Genomic DNA, 21,599 nt, shown 5'->3' on the forward strand with positions numbered 1-21,599 from the left:
TATATAGAGGCATGGAAAAGCTTCTTATATAGTCAAAAATTCATTTAATTCTTTTAGACCAATATAGACTGATAGAGACAGTTGAGTATCTGTGTCATAGTTTTCGTTTCCCTAGATACACTTTGAGTTCAAGTAATCATAAAGAGCTTGATGATTAAAGATTTAGTCAAAGTCTTCTGAAAATGCAAACACTAATAAACCAATGAATGGTCTCCAAACAATCAAGAAACAGATCGATCAAGAATGATCTCAATAATTCATTTCTTGTATCTAGCTGTATTCCACATACGTGAGAGTGACTTATTGACCAAAATGTACTTCAACTTCCAACCACACACGCCTAGGTCTTTTATTTTGGATTTTCATTTGGACTTTTCTATATGAATGGCCTCACTTTGTCAAATTTCTAAAATTGTGTGTTGAAAAAACTAAAAAAAGACAAAAATAAAAACAAAAGTTTTCAAACACCGGAGAAATTATAGAGCAGCCACATATTAAAGTTTCAAACAACAAAGAAAATATCTTTTGTACAAGGCATATATGTTGAATATTCTTTGAAAGATAGGTGATTAATATAGGAAGTGATTACCTCTGTTTGCAAACAGAGGTAATCGCTTTAATTAAAATTTTCTGTCGTTTCCCGATATAATAAATTCATGATTTAATAAAAACAGAGAAGAACATGTACTAATTCAAATTCAAGTGTACGATATACATACATGTATTATATATACATGTATTTTGTGCAAAATCCAAGTGACACAATATATCAAACATTTAGTGTATTGCTTGTATTCACTTCTTGAGATTTCCACTGTAAGAACTTAGGATAACAAATTTCACAAATAGAATCATATTTGTTAATGACAAAGCTATCTTTGAACTGCAGCATAGCTTATCTTGCAAAAACACAGCCACCAATCTATAACAAAAGTTTCAAAAATACACACAAAAATGATACTAAACACGGTGACAACTCCATAATACTTCTTTTTTCTTTTTCTTTTTCGTTTTTTTTTTTTTTTTTTAATGAGTTTGGTGGATCTACTAATCGAACAGTTTATAGAGGCAGGGAAAAGCTTCTTATATAGTCAAAAATTTATTTAATTCTTTTAGGCCACTATAGACTGATAGAGACATTTTATATCTTGAAAATATACACTTTAAGTTCAAGTAACCATAAAGAGTTCCACGGTTAAAGATTTAGTCAAAGTTTTCTGAAAATGCCAACACTAATAAACCAATGAATGATCTCCAAGAACGCAAAAAGAAGCAGTCAAGAAATAGATCGATCAATGAATGAACTCGATAATTCATTTATTGTATCTATCTATGTTCAGCATATGTGGAAGTGACTTATATACCAAAGTGTACTTCAACTTCCAACCACACACGTCTAGGTCTTCTATTTTGGATTTCCATTTGGACTTTTCTTTGTGAATGACCTCACTTTGTCATATTTCTAAAATTGTGTGTTGAAAAAACCAAAAAACGACAAAAAGAAAAACAAAAATTAATGTTCAAACACCAAAGAAATTATACAACAGTCACACATTAAAGTTTCAAACAGCAAAGAAAATATCTTTTGTATAAGCCATATATGTTGAATATTCTTTGAAAGATAGGTGATTAATATAGGATGTGATTAACTCTGTTTGCAAACAGAGGTAACCGCATTAATTAAAATTTTCTGTCATTTCCTGATATAATAAATTATGATTTAATAGAAACACAGAAGAACATGTACTAATTCAAATTCAAGTGTACGATATACATACATGTATTATATATACGTGTATTTTGTGCAAAATCCAAGTGACACAATATATCATACAATTGGTGTATTGCTTGTATTTACTTTTTGAGATTTCCATTGTAAGATGTTCATAATTTTTGGATTGTTTGACGGTATGAAATTGAATGTCTAGTTGATCTTTTAGTTCGGCATGGCTGAACGTGTTTTGTATGTTTAACCAACAGGGGTTGACCGTAAATATTACATATATTTGCAACTAAGGACAAATTTATGGGAAGAAGGTCAAATCTATACCTATAGACTCCCTACAAAATTATAAAAGGGATAAAAAAATTTTAATGCCAAAGGAGAAAGATTATAGCTGAATTACAAAACCCACTTCTCCCAAGAACTAGAAAAAATCTCCCAAAAGTCTTAAAAAAATATTATCTATATATATATATATATATATTAGAAAATATTATATATATATATATACATATATATATATATATATATATATATATATGAGAAAGAGGGATTAAAAATAAATTGAGGAAATGGCAACTGTGAGAATGGGATTGTGGGAAAAAGCTTTTGGTTGGCCACTACAAGGAGGAAACTCTATTGGATAATGGCTTTTGCTGATGGCAAGGCTGTTAGATGTTTAGCATTCAGCTTGAATCGCAACTATCAATATTCCATTGCCCAAATGCATTTTAACTAGAAAGAAAATTTCGTAGAATTTCTATTACTATCAATTGTGCCCAAAAGTGTTTTGATTCATTGCCCAATCGCGAGATTCGCGACTACCATTTGACATGCAGTAGTGTTTCATTTGTGAACAATTTGTGAAAAAGGAGTGATCTTGGCTTACTTTGGATTATATAAATTTGTGGATATTTTAAGTATTAAAAATATTATATAAAGTTATTTTATTTTTTTTATATGTTTAAATGGTAGTGTACAAAAAGTGGTATAATAAAGAATATTTTTGGAATTGTCAAAAAAGCTTCTCTATTTGTTTTATCTTGAAAAATTGCAGTGGGTCCTTTGGTTTTGACTTTAGTTATTGCTTTTTCAATATTTTTATTAAATAAATTAAAGTTGGTTTATAAAAATTGGATCTTGATTATCTATTTGTTAACTAATTACTGTATATAATAATTTTCAAATTCGGATTTTGTCGTTCAAGTGAGGTAAACTTCGGTTAGTTAGTCACTCGCATGTATATTTGGGGGTTTATGAGTTTGGAGAAGAGAAATTATTGTAAATATATATATTAGAATTGACCAAAAAGGAAATTGAGTTTGTAGAATGAAAAATGACATTTACAAACAACTTCAAACCATTAAACTATTCTCTGTTTTGCAATATAAAGAGTCTGCAAAAAGCATACATCTCTTTTTCTAAGATTCTATTATTTATTTATACAATTTTCTATAATAATTATTCTTTTTTCCCACATAACAGACTGTAAGGTTTTAAGTTAACTAAAGTGGTAAAATAAAAAATAAATAAAAAAATAAACATTTTCTTTCAAATAATCTCTGCCATATTCGAAGATAACCCCCAAAATTGGTTTCTTAATCTTGTGAAGCATCAAGGAGAAAAGGGACTAAAAGAAAGCTTCTCGTCACACCAAATATGAGGATTTATGAACATGATTTGCTTAGAATTTTGTTTACATGGTGAATTTCTTTTGAAGTTTGTATTTGGTTGGAAAGTTTTGTTATGTTTGAAATTCTTGTTCAAACTATTTGTTTGATTCACTTTTTAAAGAATTTTTCCTGATTTTACTAAAAGGATAGGTTTCTTCCTCCTTATCATTTGGTAAAAATTTGGATTTAAGGACTGACAGGTCCTGAAATTTGAAATATTAAGAACTTGGAGACAAAAAGTTGTTTGTCTTTCAACTTCCTAATATCTACAACCAAACATGATAATTTTCTAATAAGAAACAGCACTTTCATGAAACTCAAATTGGCGTAGCGAATTTGTCTTTGGACAATGTTGCATAGTTCCAGGACTAGTTTAGCTGCCTGTTCCTCAGTTTCAATGTGATTATGATGTCCTAGTAAGTAGTAACTGCATCTTCTTCGGAAACAATTGCCTCTGGATTATTGAAACTGACATTTATTTATTCACTTAATTGTATATCTTGTGTTTGTGGTCTCTATAGCTAGAGCTCTGGTTTATCACATAGGATGAGTAGCAAAAAGTTGTTCAAATAAATTCTTTTATGTGTTTCTTTAGTAGACTTGGATTATATGTACTTGTAAAAAAGTTGGATGGTCAGCCTTTTGTTACTCAACCAACTTACATCCTTAGTAGATACCATACCAGTTGGCTGAATATGAGGTACTTTTCCTCACCACTGAAATATGGAATTATAAGCTATGGTTTTTATATTGAAAGTGTAAGCTTAATTAGTACCGTATATTCAATATATTTATCATATTTTATAGCTTGCTCTGCATTGAAATCTATGCCGTGAAAACTGTAGAGGAAGCTAGTGCTGTTTTGCTTGTCTAGAGGTAAATCAAGTGCTTTATGATTATTACACAGCTTCTTATGCAATCAAAAATTTATTTATTTCTTGTATACTAGATATAGAATAAGAAAGATGCATTATCTACGAAATAGTTGATTTTTTGTGTTATAATTTTTTTTCCAAGATATACTTTGAGTCAACTAATTATTAAAGAGTTTAGATTATAGACTTAGTCAAGTCGTCTCATGGAGGCTTGAAAATGCAAATACTTGAACCAATGTATGGTTTCCAAGAAAGCAAAACCAAACAATCTAGAAACAGATCTATCAATGCCATAAACTCTCAATAATTCATTTCTTATATTGTGAAGTTCCACATTGGTTAGAAAGGGGAACGAAGCATGCCTTGTAAGAGGGTGTGGATATCTTTTCCTTGATACGTGTTTTGACAAAACCATGCAGGCTGGATCCAAATCGGACAATATTTCATGCACGTTTGGGCTGTTACAGTTGTATTAGAGCCAGTACCTGGATCGGTGTGTTAGTGAGGACGCTGGACTCCAAGGAGGGTGGATTGTGAAGTCCCACATCGGTTGGAAAGGGGAACGAAGCATGCCTTATAAGAGGGTGTGGATACCTTTCCCTTGAGACGCGTTTTGACAAAACCAGGCGGGCTGGGCCCAAAGCGGACAATATCTCATACAGGTGGTCTGGGCTGTTACACATATCCAGCTATTTTCAATGCATGTGAGAGAGATTTGTCAACCAAAAATGTAGTACTTTAACATCCAAACCACACACGTGTTGGTCCTCCATTTTGGATAGCCATTTGCACTTTTCTATGTGATTGACCTGACTTTTTCAAATGTGTTGAATTGTAAATTGAAAAACTAAATGTACAAAATAGAAACAAAAAAGTTTAAAACAACAAAGAAAATATATATACTGAATATTAATCTTTGAAAGGAAGGTGATTGCTATAGCCATGCACTTTAAGAACTACAAATTAAAGAAAAGTTATAAGTGAATTTACATGAATGGTGATTGCTATAGGCATTCACTTGTACATGATAAATTAAGAACTACAGATTAATCAATATTTATAAATGATGCATATATTATTTTCTTCAATTGTTTGGTTTCTTTTATGAGATCATCCATCTGTATATATTGTTTGTTAGTGTATTTAGTATATTAATAAATAGATATACAAGGTGAGTGGAAAATATTTCTTTTATTTTCAAAATCAAAGAGTTACATAACTTATCAAAGCAACACTTCCAGTTGGTTGGTTTCTTACAGTACATAAGAGGTTATAGAATGCCTTCCAACAATTTCAAAGCCAATTCATTCATGGGATACTTAAAAAGAAAACTTTCTGGTTTACAAATTCTTGTTAATAAGTTGTTCCTTTTGTACATTGCAATGTTATCAAAAGACTAATTGTGACAATCCCATGAAAATTCAATTTCCTTGGAAGAGATACATGAAAAGTTCTACAAGACATTGCTCATCAAAGTCTGTAAATTGTAAACATATATGCATAAGAAAATTTTATAAATGAGAATTCATCATTGGGTGAATTAAGCAGAATATAATTGCTTATCATGCTTTCTATTCCAGGTTGATACATTATGCCAATTAACATGGAATACATTATGCCTTTTGTCAATTAATCAACCTCTGTTTCTTGCCTCTTGTCAACTCTATTTTCTCTAAAGAAAGAAATCTAGCTTGGCTTCCATTGCATTAATATATTTCCCTTTATTTTTGGTATTTTTACGTGTTATATACAACTTGTAACAGCCTAGACCACCCGCATCAGGATATTGTCCTCTTTGGCCCAGGGTTCACACCCTCTCTCCCCCCTGGCCTCAAGGTTTTCCTCACAAAACGCGTCCTGATGGTTAGGGGTCCCACCCCTACACCTGCCAGTCCCACTGGCCCGGGCCTCCCATGCCCAATCAAGATATTGTCCGCTTTGGGGTATTCCAGGCCGTAGCCCCCCTCACGGTTTTACTTTCGCAGCGGAAGCTGGAAACGCGTCTTGAAGGGAGAGGTATCCACAGCCTTATAAAGACCGCTTCGTGCCCCTCTCCAACCGATGTGGGATGTTACAATCCTCCCCCCTTGGGGCCCAGCGTCCTCGCTGGCACACCGATCCGGGTACTGGCTCTGATACCACTGTAACAGCCCAGACCACCCGCATCAGGATATTGTCCTCTTTGGCCCAGGGTTCACACCCTCTCTCCCCCCTGGCCTCAAGGTTTTGCTTACAAAACGAGTCCTGATGGTTAGGGGTCCCACCCCTACACCTGCCAGTCCCACTGGCCCGGGCCTCCCAGGCCCAATCAAGATATTGTCCGCTTTGGGGTATTCCAGGCCGTAGCCCCCCTCACGGTTTTACTTTCGCAGCGGAAGCTGGAAATGCGTCTTGAAGGGAGAGGTATCCACAGCCTTATAAAGACCGCTTCGTGCCCCTCTCCAACCGATGTGGGATGTTACACAACTCCTACAAGAATGTTTCAAAATATTGAAATAATAAATTAAAGCTATAGTTTTACTCTACCAGGTTTAGTCAACTCTTTTCCATTTTTATTTCCCCCTCAAGAATGCCACGTTAGTACAAGCAATTCAAAGAAAGTGAAGAAACAAATCCCAAGTAGTAGATAACATGATATTTCAGACAAAAGAAAAAGAAACAAGCATAGCAACCCATTATGCATATGTATAGTAACAAAGATAGCTGCAATATAGAAACGAAGTTGAAGGGGAAAAAAACTAGGGGAAAAAAAAAAAGCTAGGCTAAGTTTACAAAAACAGCATAATTACATAGGACTTGAAAAAAAAAAAAAAAACTAACAAGATCCATAGCAGAGATAGTTCCATATCCTTGTAAGATATTCAATTTCTTTGATATCTCCTTCACCTTCTCCTTTTGCATCCCATCTTAACAAGCCATCCATGCCTCCTTATGATCACAATGTCACCAAGAACTACTCCAACAACTAACCCACTCATGAATCCCATCAATACAAACTTCCAATCAAATTCAAATAAAGACTTTGATTCATCATTTTCTTCAAAAACTGAAGGAGGCAGTGATGATGACTCTAAACCGCCACATTTCTTAAACAATGGATCACCACACAATCCTAGGTTTCCCTTAAAAGAACTGCTGTCAAATGTATTAAATTGGTTCCCTTGAGGTATTGGCCCTTTAAGATTGTTATGAGATACGTTGAAGCGTTTGAGAAATCCAAGTTGCTTTAGCTGATGAGGAATCTCTCCAAAGAGCATGTTTTGAGAAAGGTCCAATGATTACAGCATTGTTAAATTCCCTAAGATGACGGGATGCAACCAATGAGCATGTTATTTGAAAGGTTTAAAGAGTAAAGGCCCCTTAGGTTGCCAAACAGTTTTGAAATCTCTCCTTCAAATCTATTGATTGACATATCATAAATACTAATATATCTTGGATGGTGCCATAGTATCAATTCACACATTTGGATGTTATTGTGATTGCATAACAATTTTCCAGGTGGAATCCTAGACAAGCCCTGATCCCAGGGAAACCCTACCGGACCTTCCAATGGAAAATCCGGCAGAACCTCCCCTAAGGGTTGGACTTACCACAAATTTCCTGCACTTAAAACACACTTCTATATACATCCCCTTATTCCTCCCACATTACTACAATTTAATTCCACAAATTTTCAGTACTCCAAATAAATAACAGTAAATCAGTGCATAATTAATAACTAAACGTCCAATACAGTATACAGAAGCAATACAAGATGAAGAGGAAAAAGGGAGGAAATGCTTCTTGAACTTTCGGCAATGAACTGAGACGTCGGACTCACCCCGGACGATCAATGTCTCCCAATCCTTGTACCTAGGGGAACGGAATTTAAAAATATGAGATGCTAATCATCTCAGTGAGTGACCCTATCTACTGTACAATTATAAAGCCACGATAATTATAGTACACTTGATTAATTAAGAATAAATAAGTAAATAAATAATAATTAATTGAAGATAATATTTTCTCTCAAAACCCTCACCATTCACTCCGTTGGAAAAGTTTCCCTTTTAAAACATTTTCGTAAAACCCGTTATTTGTATTCCCCGAAAACCAAGGAAACAATTAGTTAACTAAATATCAAATAAAATATAATAAATCAAGCATCCAAAATTTATAATGAAAATAAAATAGGAATATAAATAAAAATAATTTCGTAACAATTACTAAACGATCGATAATGTCATTAACAAATAATATAAAAATATTAATGAAACTTACATTAAAACAATTCAAGAAATAATTAAAATAATTAGAATGAATGAATTAATTGAACAATTAAATAAAGGAATAATTAAACCAAATTAAAACCTCAATTTAAAATAAATGGTAAAAACATAGTAAGATCTCTTTAAAATCATCAAATCAATGTAAATAGTAAAATCAAGATGAAATGCATTGTTAAAACACTAATATAAATAGGTAATCAAAAATATAATAAAATTCCATAAAATTTGTATTAAAATCTCCAATTGAAATAAATAATAAAAACAACATTAAATACATTCTAATTTAAATACTACTTTAAAATTTTAGGATTTGAAATTTATATCAGAAAAATAATTACTTGACGCACTACACTATATACCAGTGATGTCCCACGATACCCAGCGTCCCGAGCACCGTGTAACAGGAGGTTAAAGAGAGAAACTTGCATACGGTCGCTTCGGCGTCCCGACAGTGCCGCTGCTTAAACCGTCATCCCGGCCATGGAGGGGGGCGGCTTATGACTAATATCAAACTTGCCTACCCTCGGTCCAATGGCAACTCATGGGAGACATTATAACTCGCGCGCTCATCCACATATACAGTACAAAACACCAGTACTGTATGAGTGTGTCTAAAACAAATAACCAACTTTATTATTAAAATACGTAATTTTTTCCAAAATTCACCGTGGGAATTATACCACTTTTCAAATTCACATCTCACATTTTTCCTTTAATATCACCAACATGAATATTTCGATAATATATATAATTTTTCTCATAACACAAAATCTATCGATACAGTTATAAAATTTTCAAATCCATCAACTTTCATTTCCATTAACTCGAATATACAATTTTCCAATGGCATAAATATTTTTGAAACATAATTCTTTAAAACAATATTTTTCTCCAATCCTCAAAATCCATTAAATCAACATATATAATTTAATTCCACAAATCCTCAATACCATAAAATAATTTCCACAATGCATAAATTTATATAAATGCATTTTTTCTTTAATCAAAATAAACTCACAAATAAATTCCACAATAAATCAAATAATATTACTTTTACAATTCCTTTAAATATCAAATTGTCATAAAATCTAGATTTCCATAATTTATCAAAAATCATACATTTCAATTTATTCAATTTGTGCCATCAAAATTTCAAATATAATTTTGCTAAATATTTAACACATAAATATTAAATCCAAATATTTAATTATCACAAAATAAATATAATTTAACACCCGAAATTAAGTTTGAAAGTGGGTCACTCACCTCGAGCACGCAATTAATCCAAGATCCCCAATGGGATCAATTCCACGACGTACACGTGCTCCTAGAACAAAAATATTACACAACTCAAATAAATTAATATTTTATTCGGGTAAATAATACCCGGTACCCAGGGAGACTAACACAAATATTAACCAAAATTGACGAATAATATATCGAATTGAAGTTTGTGGAACGAGAATTGCATTACAGGCCTCCATTGACCCCAATTCCGCCGGTGGTGGTCGGAATTTGCCCGGGAAATACTGGCCGAACTTCACCTCCTCATAACTCCCGAACCACTTCGAATTTAAACAATTGGAGACCATATTTGAATTCAGAGGACCCAAAATAAGGGAAAAGGGGTGGCAATTAGGACTGGGCTGGCCGAAAACGGCAAGAATCGCCGGAAAAACTCAACCCGCCACCGTCGACTTCACCGGCCCGATCTGGGCTCGTCCGGCGGCGTCTCGCAGGGAAATTTGGAGGTCGGGGTCACCGGGAACGGGGCTTCATCGGTGGCCGGTGCGTGTGGCAGGAATCTGAGAAACGGCGAGGACCCGAGATGAAGAAAAGGAAAGGAAAGGAAGAAGAAGGAGGAGGAAGAAGAAGAAGAAGAAGAAGAAGAAAGCTTGGGGGGGGTGTTTTCCCATGTGGGGGAAAGGAAAAAAAGGAAAAAAAAGAAAAGAAAAAGAAAGAAAAAGAAAACAAAAAAGAAAATAAAAGAAATAATTAAATAATAATAAAATAATATTATTGTATAAAATAATAATAAAATAATATGGTATTTAACCATAGTTGACATGTGGCATCTCACCGTTGTGACACATGACACCTTTTATTAAGTCACACGTGGCACACTGTTCACATATTTAAAAATAATATTAAAATAATACTGTATTTGAAAAATTTTACAAGCCCATAACTTTCAAACCACACGTCCAAATCGGACGTGCCGCTAGTTTACGGACTAATATCGATGAGTACTTCACAACCATGCATGAGTCAAAGCTCAACTTTGGATGAATAAAAAGTCAACTTCGGCACCCCTTGAACAGTTTGGACCTCAACTTTTTTTGCTCATAACTTTCAAACCGTAGCTCCGTTTTCAACGTGCTACTAGTCTATGAACTCGTGACAACGTGTACTTCGTAATGGTACCTCGGTCAACATGAAATTTCATCAGGAGCAAAAAGTCAACATTTGACCCCTTCTCGGTCAACAACGATCAAACCCCGTCAACCTTGGTCAATTTTGAAAAATTTCCGATATACTTTAGGACAGGGTGTTACAGAATCAATCAATCGTTGAACCAGAAAAGTTCAAAATCACACTCAAATATGTAAAATGATTGTGGTTGATAGCCTTCATATCATGCCAATAGAAAATGTAATGAGATGGCAACTCACATGTGAAAGTATTGAAAGATATATCAATTACTTGCAACTTTGGAAACTCCAAATAGTTTTTGGGTTTTTCAACTAAACCATAGAAATCATTGTGCTACAGTATGAGAAGCTTCAATGTTGGAAGGGATCCTAACCAAGATAGAAACACATCATTCAGTTGATTATTAGAGACAACAATACCTTCTAGCATCTTACAGTTGGAAATTGATCTTGGCAGCTATCCCTGCAGGTTATTATAGCCAGTATCAATTATTCTCAAGTTACTTGCATTGTTGCTGCATATTTCAGGAATATTTCCATGGAAGAAGTTGTTTCTTAAATTCAACACATACAAAGCATTGCTTAAGTTTCCTAGACACTGAGGAATCATGCCATCCAAGGCATTAGCAGATAAATCAAGAGAGTAGGGAGAGCTCAAATTGTAGAACGTGTGTGAGACTTCTCCATTAAATAGGTTGTTTGATACATCATAATTCAAGATGGATGGTGGAGGAATTGGTAGTACTCCTTGCAACTTGTCAGATGAAAATGAAATATACATAAGTTAATCCAAGGAAGAACTACAGGATAAAAGCCTTTCACAAAGTTGTTGGCTATGCCAAAGGCAACCATACTGTCTAGGCTTGTATTCCATATCCATTTATGTAGGATCTTTAGAACAAAAAACACAGCAAAAATGAAAGAGAAAGAAGCTTCAACTGGTGTGGTGAACCCTTCGTTCATTTTTGGACAAAACATATAAACACAAGTTTTCAGAAACAGTAAACCACCTAATTTTCACCTACTACTGCAGTAATCATATTGCCAAAAGACAAGCCATACTTTGGCTATCTAATACAACAGTGTTTTTACCAAAAACTGAAAGTACAGTAACTAATCATCATAAAGCAACCTATGACAGCAACAAAAGTGACATTACACTAACATTCCTCCTTGGCACTTTTGCTGGGAACACTAAGATCATTTCTTAATGTTTTAAACTTATTTCTTGGCAAAGCTTCTGTCAAAATATCCGCAAGCTAGAACTCAGAACTGCAATGAACCAGCTTCACTTCACAATTTCTTTTAGCTTCTATCACAGCATGATATTTGACTGGAATATGCTTTGTTCTTCTATGTTGACATGGATTTTCAGCAATGGAAATTGTAGACTTGTTGTCACAATATATAATGGTAGCTTCTTCTTACCTCTCATTTAAATCAACAAGCAACTTCCTTAGCCATAAAGCTTGATTTGAAGCAGCTGCAGCAGCAATATATTCAGCTTCAGCTGTGGATTGAGCAACTGAACCTTATTTTTGTGAGCTTCATGAAAAAGGACCTAAACCAAGAGAAAATAAGTACCCTAAAGTACTTTTTGAATCCTCCATGCTGCCAGCTCAATCACTATCAACATAGCCCATCTTGCTTCAAAAACCAAACACCATAGTCTATGGTGCCTCTAATGTACCTTAACACTCTTTTAGCTGTAGAATAATGCATATGTGATGGAGCATGCATAAATCTAGAAAGAAAACTCACAGAAAACATAATGTCAAGTCTAGAAGCACATAAATACAGCAAACTTACAATAAGGCTTCTATAGGTTGAAACTTCAATCTTGGCAGCACCATCTTCGAGTTCCAATTTTTTATTGTAAACCATTTGAGTGTCATCTGGATTACACTTCTCCATGTCAAACTTTTTGAGTGGTTCCACAGCATACTTCTTTTGGGATAAGAAAATGCCATGACTAAATCGATATATCTCCATGCCAAGAAAGTAGTTCATCACTCCTAAATCTGATATTTCAAATTTAAACTCCAACACACTTTGTGAATCTCCTCCTGTAACAAACAAGTCATCAACATATAGAGAAATAATCAATTTTTCATCATTTGAACCTGACTTCACGTACAAAGTAGGCTCATTTTCACTCCTTTTAAATCCCTTTCTAACAAGGTGTGAGTCAATTCTGCTATACCAAGCTTTAGGAGCTTGTTTAAACCATAAAGAGCCTTATGTAGTTTATAAACTTAGTCTTCCTTCCTTAAACAACAAATCCTTCAGGTTGTTAAACATATGCTTCTTCCTGCAGGTAACCATTTAGAAATACAGATTTCATATCTAAATGGTAAAAGTTCTAGCCTTTTTGAGCAGTAAGTGCTAGTAGAAATCTGATTGTCTCATATCTGCAACTGGTGCAAACGTATCTCCATAATTAATACCAAGTTTCTGCACATAACCTTTAACTACCAATCTTGTTTTATGCTTACTTATTGTACCATTTGCATTGAGCTTGGTCCTAAAGACCCATTTCACTCCAATGGCCTTTTTTCCTTGGGGGTTGTTCACCAATTCCCAAGTTTTGTTTTTGTTTATCATATTAATTTCAGTTTTCATGGCCTCTTTCCATGTCTCGAACTGATTTGAGTCATAGAAAGTGATTGGATCACCGAATGCTAGGTTGCATCTTTCATGTACATCAATCAAGGGTTTTGTACCTTGAACATCGGACATGGGTTTTGTAGCTTGAACATCAGACAGGAATCTTGTATCTCGGACATCGGATAGGAGTCTTGCATCTCGGACATCGGACATGAGTCTTGTATCTCAGACATCATACAGGAGTCCTGTATCTCGGACATCGAACATGAGTTTTGTATGTTAGACATCGGACAGGGGTCTTGTACCTTGGACATCGGACATGGGTTTTGTATCTTGGACATCGGACAGGGGTCTTATAGCTCGGACATCGGACAGCTTGTATCTCTGACGTTAGACAGAGGTCTTGTATCTCGGACATTAAACAGGGGTCTTGTACCTTGGACATCGGACATGAATCTTGTATCTCAGACATCGGATATGGGTCTTGTATCTCGAACATCGAATAGGGGTCTTATAGCTCAGACATCGGATAAGGGTCTTGTATCTCGGACATCGGACAAGAGGGGTCTTGTATCTTGGATATCAGATAGGTGTCTTGTATCTCGGACACTTCTCTCGGATGCATCACTGAAGGGTCTTGTACTTCGGATGCTTCTCTCGGATGCATCAGTGAAGGGTCTTGTACCTTGGATGCTTCTCTCGGATGCATCAGTGAGAGGTCTTGTATCTCGGATGCTTTTCTCATATATATCAGTCAAGGATCTTGTACCTCGGATTCCAATAGCATCTTCATCATTTGAATCGGTCTCCTCCTGAATCTCATCATGTTCTTGGATAAAATTCTTTTCTGAGGCTTGAACTTCACTCTTTTCCCAATTCCAAACAGTAGCTTCATCAACTTTAACATTCCTACTAACAATTAGCATGTTAGTCTTCAAATGATATACTTTGTACCCTTTTGTGTTGCTTGTAAAGCATTAAGAAGCTCTGACAAAGAAATCTGATTTAGGTCTTTTGACTCCTCCAAGGATGAAATCTTTGCTTCGAACTTTTCTGGTAAGTTGACCAGCACTTTCTCCACCACTCGTCTGTCACTCAGCTCCTCTCCAAGAATTCTGATTTGGTTTACTACCTTCATGAGTCTGTCAATGAAGTCTTTTACCAACTCAGAATCCTTTATTCTTAAAGTTTCGAACTCCCTCCTTAAGTTCAATACCTGCATTTGTCTTGTTCTTACACTTCCCTGGAACTCTTCTTTCAGCTTGTCCCAGACTTCTTTAGCTGTAGTACAAGCCATAATTCTGGTGAACATCACTTCTGAAACACCAGTATGTAAGGCAGATAAAGTCTTAAACTTTAGCAACCTCCTCACTACGTTGATTTATTTGAGTGATAGTGGGATTTGGTGTCAAGGGAGGAGGATTTTTTTCGGTCTCTACTACTTCCCACAAGTCAAAAGCTTGAAGGTAAGCTTTCATTTTTATAGACCACATGACATAATTTTTTCTAGAAAATATAGGAGGTGATAGAGCAGAAAAATGAGTTGAAGCCATTTAAAAAAGGAAGGAAAGGTAGAAGGAAGGTTTCTATATTTTTTGCTATTTCACTCACAGCCTCACTAAGATCATTAGCGCTCTGATACCATTTGCAAGATTTTTAGAACAAAAAACACAGAAAAAACGAAAGAGAAAGAAGCTTCAACTGGTGTGGTGAACCCCCTCGTTCATTTTTGGACAAAACATATAAACACAAGTTTTTAGAAACAGTAAACCACCTAATTTTCACCTACTATTGCAGTAATCATATTGCCAAAAGACAAGCCATACTTTGGCTACCTAATACAACAGTTTTTTTTTTTACTAAAAACTGAAAGTACAGTAACTAATCATCATAAAGCAACTTATGACAGTAACAAAAGGGACATTACACTAACAATTTAGGTATTTCACCACTGATCTTGTTTTCAGAAAGTGACAACCACCCAAGTTCTTTTTGATGCCTAATAAAATCTGGGACTTCAATTAAGTTGCATGAACGCAATCCCAAATGCTTGAATTTTGAACTTGTTGCATTTTTTGTTCCCTCTCCAATGTGTAACGATAGATTATTTTCAGCAAGATCTAGGTATTTGAGGCATTTCATGCTAAAAAACATGTCAAATTTCAAAGTTCCAGCCAAATTGTTGTAATGTAGATAAAGGGTCTCAAGATTCATGAGGTTAGATAATGAATGTGAAAATAGACCATGAAGTTGGTTATATGAAAGATCAAGTGTTAGGACCCGTCCAGAATTCCTCCCCGGAACCCTAGACAAGCCCTGATCCCAGGGAAATACCACCGAACCTTCCAACCGAAAATCTGGCAGCACCTCCCCTAAGGGTAGGACTTACCAAAAATTACCTGCACTGAAAACACACTTCTATAATCACCCCCTTATTCCTCCCGCAAAACTACAAGTTGTTCCACAAATTACAGCACTTCACAACAATAACAGCAACCCAGTGCATAAATAAAAACATAAGTGTCCAAATAGTATACAAAGCTTTATGAAGTGCTAGTCAACAGAAATACAACAAAGATGAAAGAAATAATACACTAAAATGAATGAGTACAAAGGTACTTCTCGAAACACGATAGCAGCGGAAAATTGGTTCGCTCCGGAAGAACGTCTACCACCTCTTGCACCTAAGGGAACGGAACTTAAAAACGTGAGATACTAATCATCTCAATGAGTGACCCTAACTACTGAACACTTTTAATAATAATAGTAACAAATAGAGAATTGAATTAATACCAACAATTAATAAATAAATAATAATAATAGTTGGAAATGATAAATTTTCCCTCAAAACTCTCACTAATCACTCCGTTGGAAATGTTCCCTTTTTAAAACCTTTTCACAAAACCCAATATTCGTACTTCCCGAAAACCAAGAAATCAAACCATTTGAGAAACAGTAAATAAATAAATAAATACCCCAATATAATTAAAATGTACTAAATTATAATAAAAAATTTTTTGAACACCTTTGGGGTTTGAAACTTTATTTGAAAACTACACTTGACGCACCACACCATATACCAGTGATGCCCTCCGATACCCAGCTTCCTGAGCACCGACTGGCGGGGGGATTAAAGAGAGAAACTTGCAAATGGCACTTCGGCGTTCCGATAGTACCGCTGCTGAAACCATCATCCCAGCCAAGGAGGGGGGCGGCTATGTGCACTATACAAGACTTGCCTGCCCACGGTCCAATGGCAACTCACGGGTGAAATAATAATACTTGCGCGCTGAACCACATATACATATACCAGAACACCAATACTGTGTGAATGCGTCTAAAATAATTATTAAACCAACTGTACCGTTTTCCAAAATTACCGTGGGAAATATACCAAATTTTCACAAAATACCATCCCTCATATTTCCTTTTCACAATCCGGTACGAAAACATCAATAACAAATAAACCATAATTTTCTCGTAACACGAGGTGCAACAATTAAAATACCGCGGGCATAATTTATGCAATTTAAACGAATATTTTCATAAAATAATTAACCCAATTATGCCCGGAAATAATACTTAAAACCTCGTACGATTATTACCGAAATATACTTTGCTCATGCATAAATAATAAATTAAACCACAATAAAATAATAATTACATCATACCACATGAGCATGATTCAAATACCAATTAAACATAATTAATTGCCCAAAATATTTTTGAAGGTGGGTCACTCACCTTAAGCGCGTAAATCAGCTAAGATCCTCCGCAGGATCAACTCCACTACTCGTACGCGCACCTAAAACATCCACAGTATACCAACCAAATATATTAATATTTTATTCGGGTAATTCCCAAATGGGTACCCAGGGAGCGAACACCAAACGATATCTAAAAGTTACGAGTGATATACCGAATCGAAGCTCGAGTGATGAGGATGACGGATCCGGTCTTATTTTCTAGTGATCGGACCCGAGGTGGTCGGAATCTCGCCGGAAAGCTTTCGGGTTTCGACTTCGTAATTCTCCCAAACCATCGCGAATTGGAGGAAACGGATGCCGGATTCGGGTTCAGGAGGTCGAACACAGTCGGGAGGGATTGGCGGTGTAATTGGGTACTCGCCGGAACAATAATTTCCGGCGAGCCGCCGCCGTCACCGGCAACCGTCGCCGGCGGCTGCGCGTGCGGTGGCCGTTGGCTGAGATTTTTTGCAGATTTGTAGATCGAGGGGAGAGGAATCCAACGGGACCGACGGTGAGGCAAACGGAGGCCGGACGGCGGAGAAATCGGGGTTTGAAGAATTTCGGCCCCTCGCCGGAAAAAGCTCCGATCCCGGTGCGTCGGAGGTCTGGTGGCCGTGAAATTTGGTGGGTAGGCCGGACTTGAGGAGGTGGTGAGGGGTGGCTGGCGCGTGTGGCCGGAAAATGGCCGGAAAGGGATCAATCAGCGGTGGCCGGCGGTGGAGGGAAAAATCGCCGCCGATATTCGCCGCCTCGATCCAGGCGCGTCCGGCGGCCAATGGCTGTGAAATTTTGGGGTTTTGCCGGAAATGGGGAGGGGCGTCCGCCTGGCCGACGCGTGTAAGGTAAATCGGCTGGAAAATTTGAAAAACTTTGGCGGCCGGTCGGACTCTCTCTCTCTTTCTCTCTCTTCCCCGAGATTTTTGTCAAATAAAAGCCATAGTGGTGACACTTTTCATCAACGTGGACCAATCAGGTGACGACACGTGGCATTTCACTGTTCATCGACTCAAAAACATTAAAATATTACGGTATCCGGCAAACTTCACGAGTCCATAACTTTTTAACCGGATGTCCGTTTTAAGCGTGCCGCTAGTCTGTGAACTCGTATCGACGAGCACTTCACAACCATGCATGAGTCAAAGCTCATTTCCCCATAAATAAAAAGTCAACTCCGGCACCCCTTGGACAATTTGGACCTCAACTTGTTTTTCTCATAACTTTCAAACCGTAGCTCCGTTTTCAACGTGCTACTAGTCTACAAACTCGTCCCAACGTATACTTCGTAATGGTACCTCAGTCAACCTAGAATTCCAACTGGAACAAAAAGTCAACTTTTGACCCGTTCGGGCAACGGTCAACCTCGGTTAACGTGCACGGATTCCGGTGCGATTTGGGATGGGGTGTTACATCAAGCATATTTAGTTTTGTAACATTTCCTAGCCAAGCTAGAAGTGGGCCATTTATTTGATTTTAAGAAATGTTTAAAAAAGTGAGTTTGGTAAGATTTTGAAGAGAAGATGGAAGGTCACCACTGAAGCTGTTCTCCCCAAGGTCTATATAAGTAAGATTGGTAAGCTTGCCTAGTGAAGATGGAATAGGCCCTGAAAAATTGCAGTCATAAACGACTAATGCATCCGATGATTCAAGCATTTGGATTGAATAAGGAAATCTTCTAGAAAAACTACTTCCACTAAGTCTCAAATCTTTTAGAGGACTTTTTTGTTGAAATTCAAGAAAATAACTCTTGAGATTGCCATTGCATTGGAACTTACATATAGAACTCTTAGATTCTGCAATTGAAAAATGGCTGCAGGAAATTCACCCTGCAATCCACAATCATAAAGAATTACAAATGCCAAAGAAGTAAAATTTGCAAGAAAACCAGGTACCATAGATGATATATCTACTTGACTGAGATTAAGTACTTCTAAACTGGTCAAAATTCTACAGCAGGGTACTCACTTTGGGACTTTTAAGCTTCAAAAGCCTTTTCTGGGCATTTTCATTATAATTGAAAGACAGGTCGAGGTGTTACAGCTTAAGCAGGTGTGAAATTTATTTTAGAATTTGACTAGGAAAAGCGGAGCCAGAAAGGTTGAGATAAGTGAGACCAAAATGTTGACCAATAGAAACAGGAATTTCAGAGTAACTGAAGTTATTATCAGCAAGGTTCAAGCTTTGAAGATGAACAAGATTGAAAAGGGGCATTGTTGGAGTTGTTAGAGCCAAACAAACAGCTACTGCTAAGATTGAGACGAATCACATGACCGGTCTTACCATCACATTGGACTCCATCCCATGAGCAGCAATTGCTTGAATTTACTCCATGAGGTACCTACCGTAGAAGCTTGGGATCACATAGAGAAGCAGATTTGTGGATAGTGACAAAGCTTTCCTTGAACTGCAACAAGGCAGATCTTTCATCATTGTGACAAGATGACTGAACACAAAAATAGTTAGCAATCACTATCTCCAACATCAAAAGTTTCAAATTTAGACACAAAAACAAAACTGAACACAAAGATAACCCCATGATGCTTTTCTTTTTTTTTTTTTCTTTTTTTTTTTTTTGGGTCTTCTCTATCACCTTCTCTTAGATAAGTATGGAGTTTCAACTGAATAAAGAGCTTCTTATATAGATCGAGGAGGCATATTCTCTACAAAAATTGTTGATTGTGTGTCCCCATTTATTTTCTGATTTCCAAGATATACTTATCAGACTTCCAACTAATTAATTAAAAGGTTGATGCTTACCGATTTAGTTAAATCATCACTGGGAAAATTCTAGGACTTTAACACTGAATGATCTATCGAACTTAGATGAAATCAAACAATGATCCCAGCAAAGTTAATAATTCATTTCTTATATGTGGCCATGTTCAACATCACATGTTAGAGACTTTACATTCCATTTTGGATAGTCATTCATTTGCACATTAATTTCTATGTAAAAGACCCAAAAGGCTTTCTCACATTTCTTGAACTGTTTGTGAAAGAGTCTAAACAAGTGAGCTGATGTGAGACCGGTGGGTGTTGATTTTGAAGTCCCCTGATTTCTTCGACGCATGCAGGAGCGTCTGACTGTTTTGATGACTGCTGAGGGAGTAAGGCACTAGTTGCGTTCGTTCCACTTTGCACCACTGGGGAACCCATTAGATGGCGTGTGATTGGAGGTCCCTGTATCATGATCAAACAGTGATAGCATAGAAAGAGAATTTATTGGAGGATTAGATATATGATTCGAATTGTCTCGTGTTGAGGGTCCAGTTTGTGATCTACCACATGGAAAACATGATTCATTAAAAATTACCTTAGTGCTAACAAATATTTTTCCAGGGTTAAAGCTTTTGCGTTTATAAAGCTTATGTAAAGAACTATAACTTAGAAAAATACATCTCTCAGGAGAATTTTTTTGATTGATATGGCCTTAAAAAAGGTAAACACTCGCACCAGAATATTTTAGTATGGAAAAATCAAAATCCTTTTTGAATAATTTTTGTATAGGAGATCTATTATTTAGAATCTTGCTTAGCAATCTATTTATAAAAAAAAGTTTGCAATGTAACAAGCATCCCATCAATATGAAAGTGGCATAGAATTATGGGCAAGCAATGATAAAGTTGTTTCTGTAATATGTCGCTATTGATGTTAAACTTTGCCATTTGATTGTGTGTGTGTGGTTATGGGTGCTGAAAAATTATTCCAAACTCAGATAAAATAGGTGCAAGAGGTCAGTATTCTCCTCCCCAATCATATTGAAAATTTTTAATATGAAAATTTTTAATTTTTCTTTGGAAAAGATTTTCTTCCATTTTTTAAACTCTAGAAAAATATTTTTAAGTTCTAATTTAAGTTTGAAAGGACATATCCAAAGAAAACCTTGAAGAATTATCTTTAAACAATAAATATTTTATCCCTCCATAGAAATCAAAAAGAGCAGGACCCCCATACATCAAAGAAAACCAAATCTAAAGGTGATATACTTTTGAAAAATTCAATGCATATTTCAAAGAGGACAAACAGAAAAGAAATTATCTTTATTATTTGCCAATACTTTATTACAAATATTTGGTTTCTTGCAGTACTTAAGAGGTTATGAAATGACTGCCAACAATTTGTGAGCCAATTCATATCTAAGCTATTGGCTATGAGTGCATCGAGGTATGAAAACTAAATCCCCTGCTGGGCTTTAGAATAGGAAAGAACAAAAAGTTCTCTCCGACGATCAAAATCACCATGTCATAGTATCCATAGTGTCAGGATTGGTAATAT

General features: G+C 35.8%; 1 protein-coding gene across 1 annotated transcript; it reads right to left on the bottom strand.

Annotated features, from left to right (window-relative positions):
- Nucleotides 1–7,153: 7,153 nt before the first annotated feature.
- Nucleotides 7,154–7,528, bottom strand: LOC132800784 (putative receptor like protein 25). The gene has a single exon (XM_060815063.1). It carries the CDS (start codon nt 7,526–7,528, stop codon nt 7,154–7,156), a length of 375 nt encoding a protein of 124 aa, XP_060671046.1.
- Nucleotides 7,529–21,599: the final 14,071 nt, after the last annotated feature.

The sequence above is a fragment of the Ziziphus jujuba genome, chromosome 2 (assembly GCF_031755915.1).
Source record: "Ziziphus jujuba cultivar Dongzao chromosome 2, ASM3175591v1".
NCBI lineage: Eukaryota > Viridiplantae > Streptophyta > Magnoliopsida > Rosales > Rhamnaceae > Ziziphus > Ziziphus jujuba.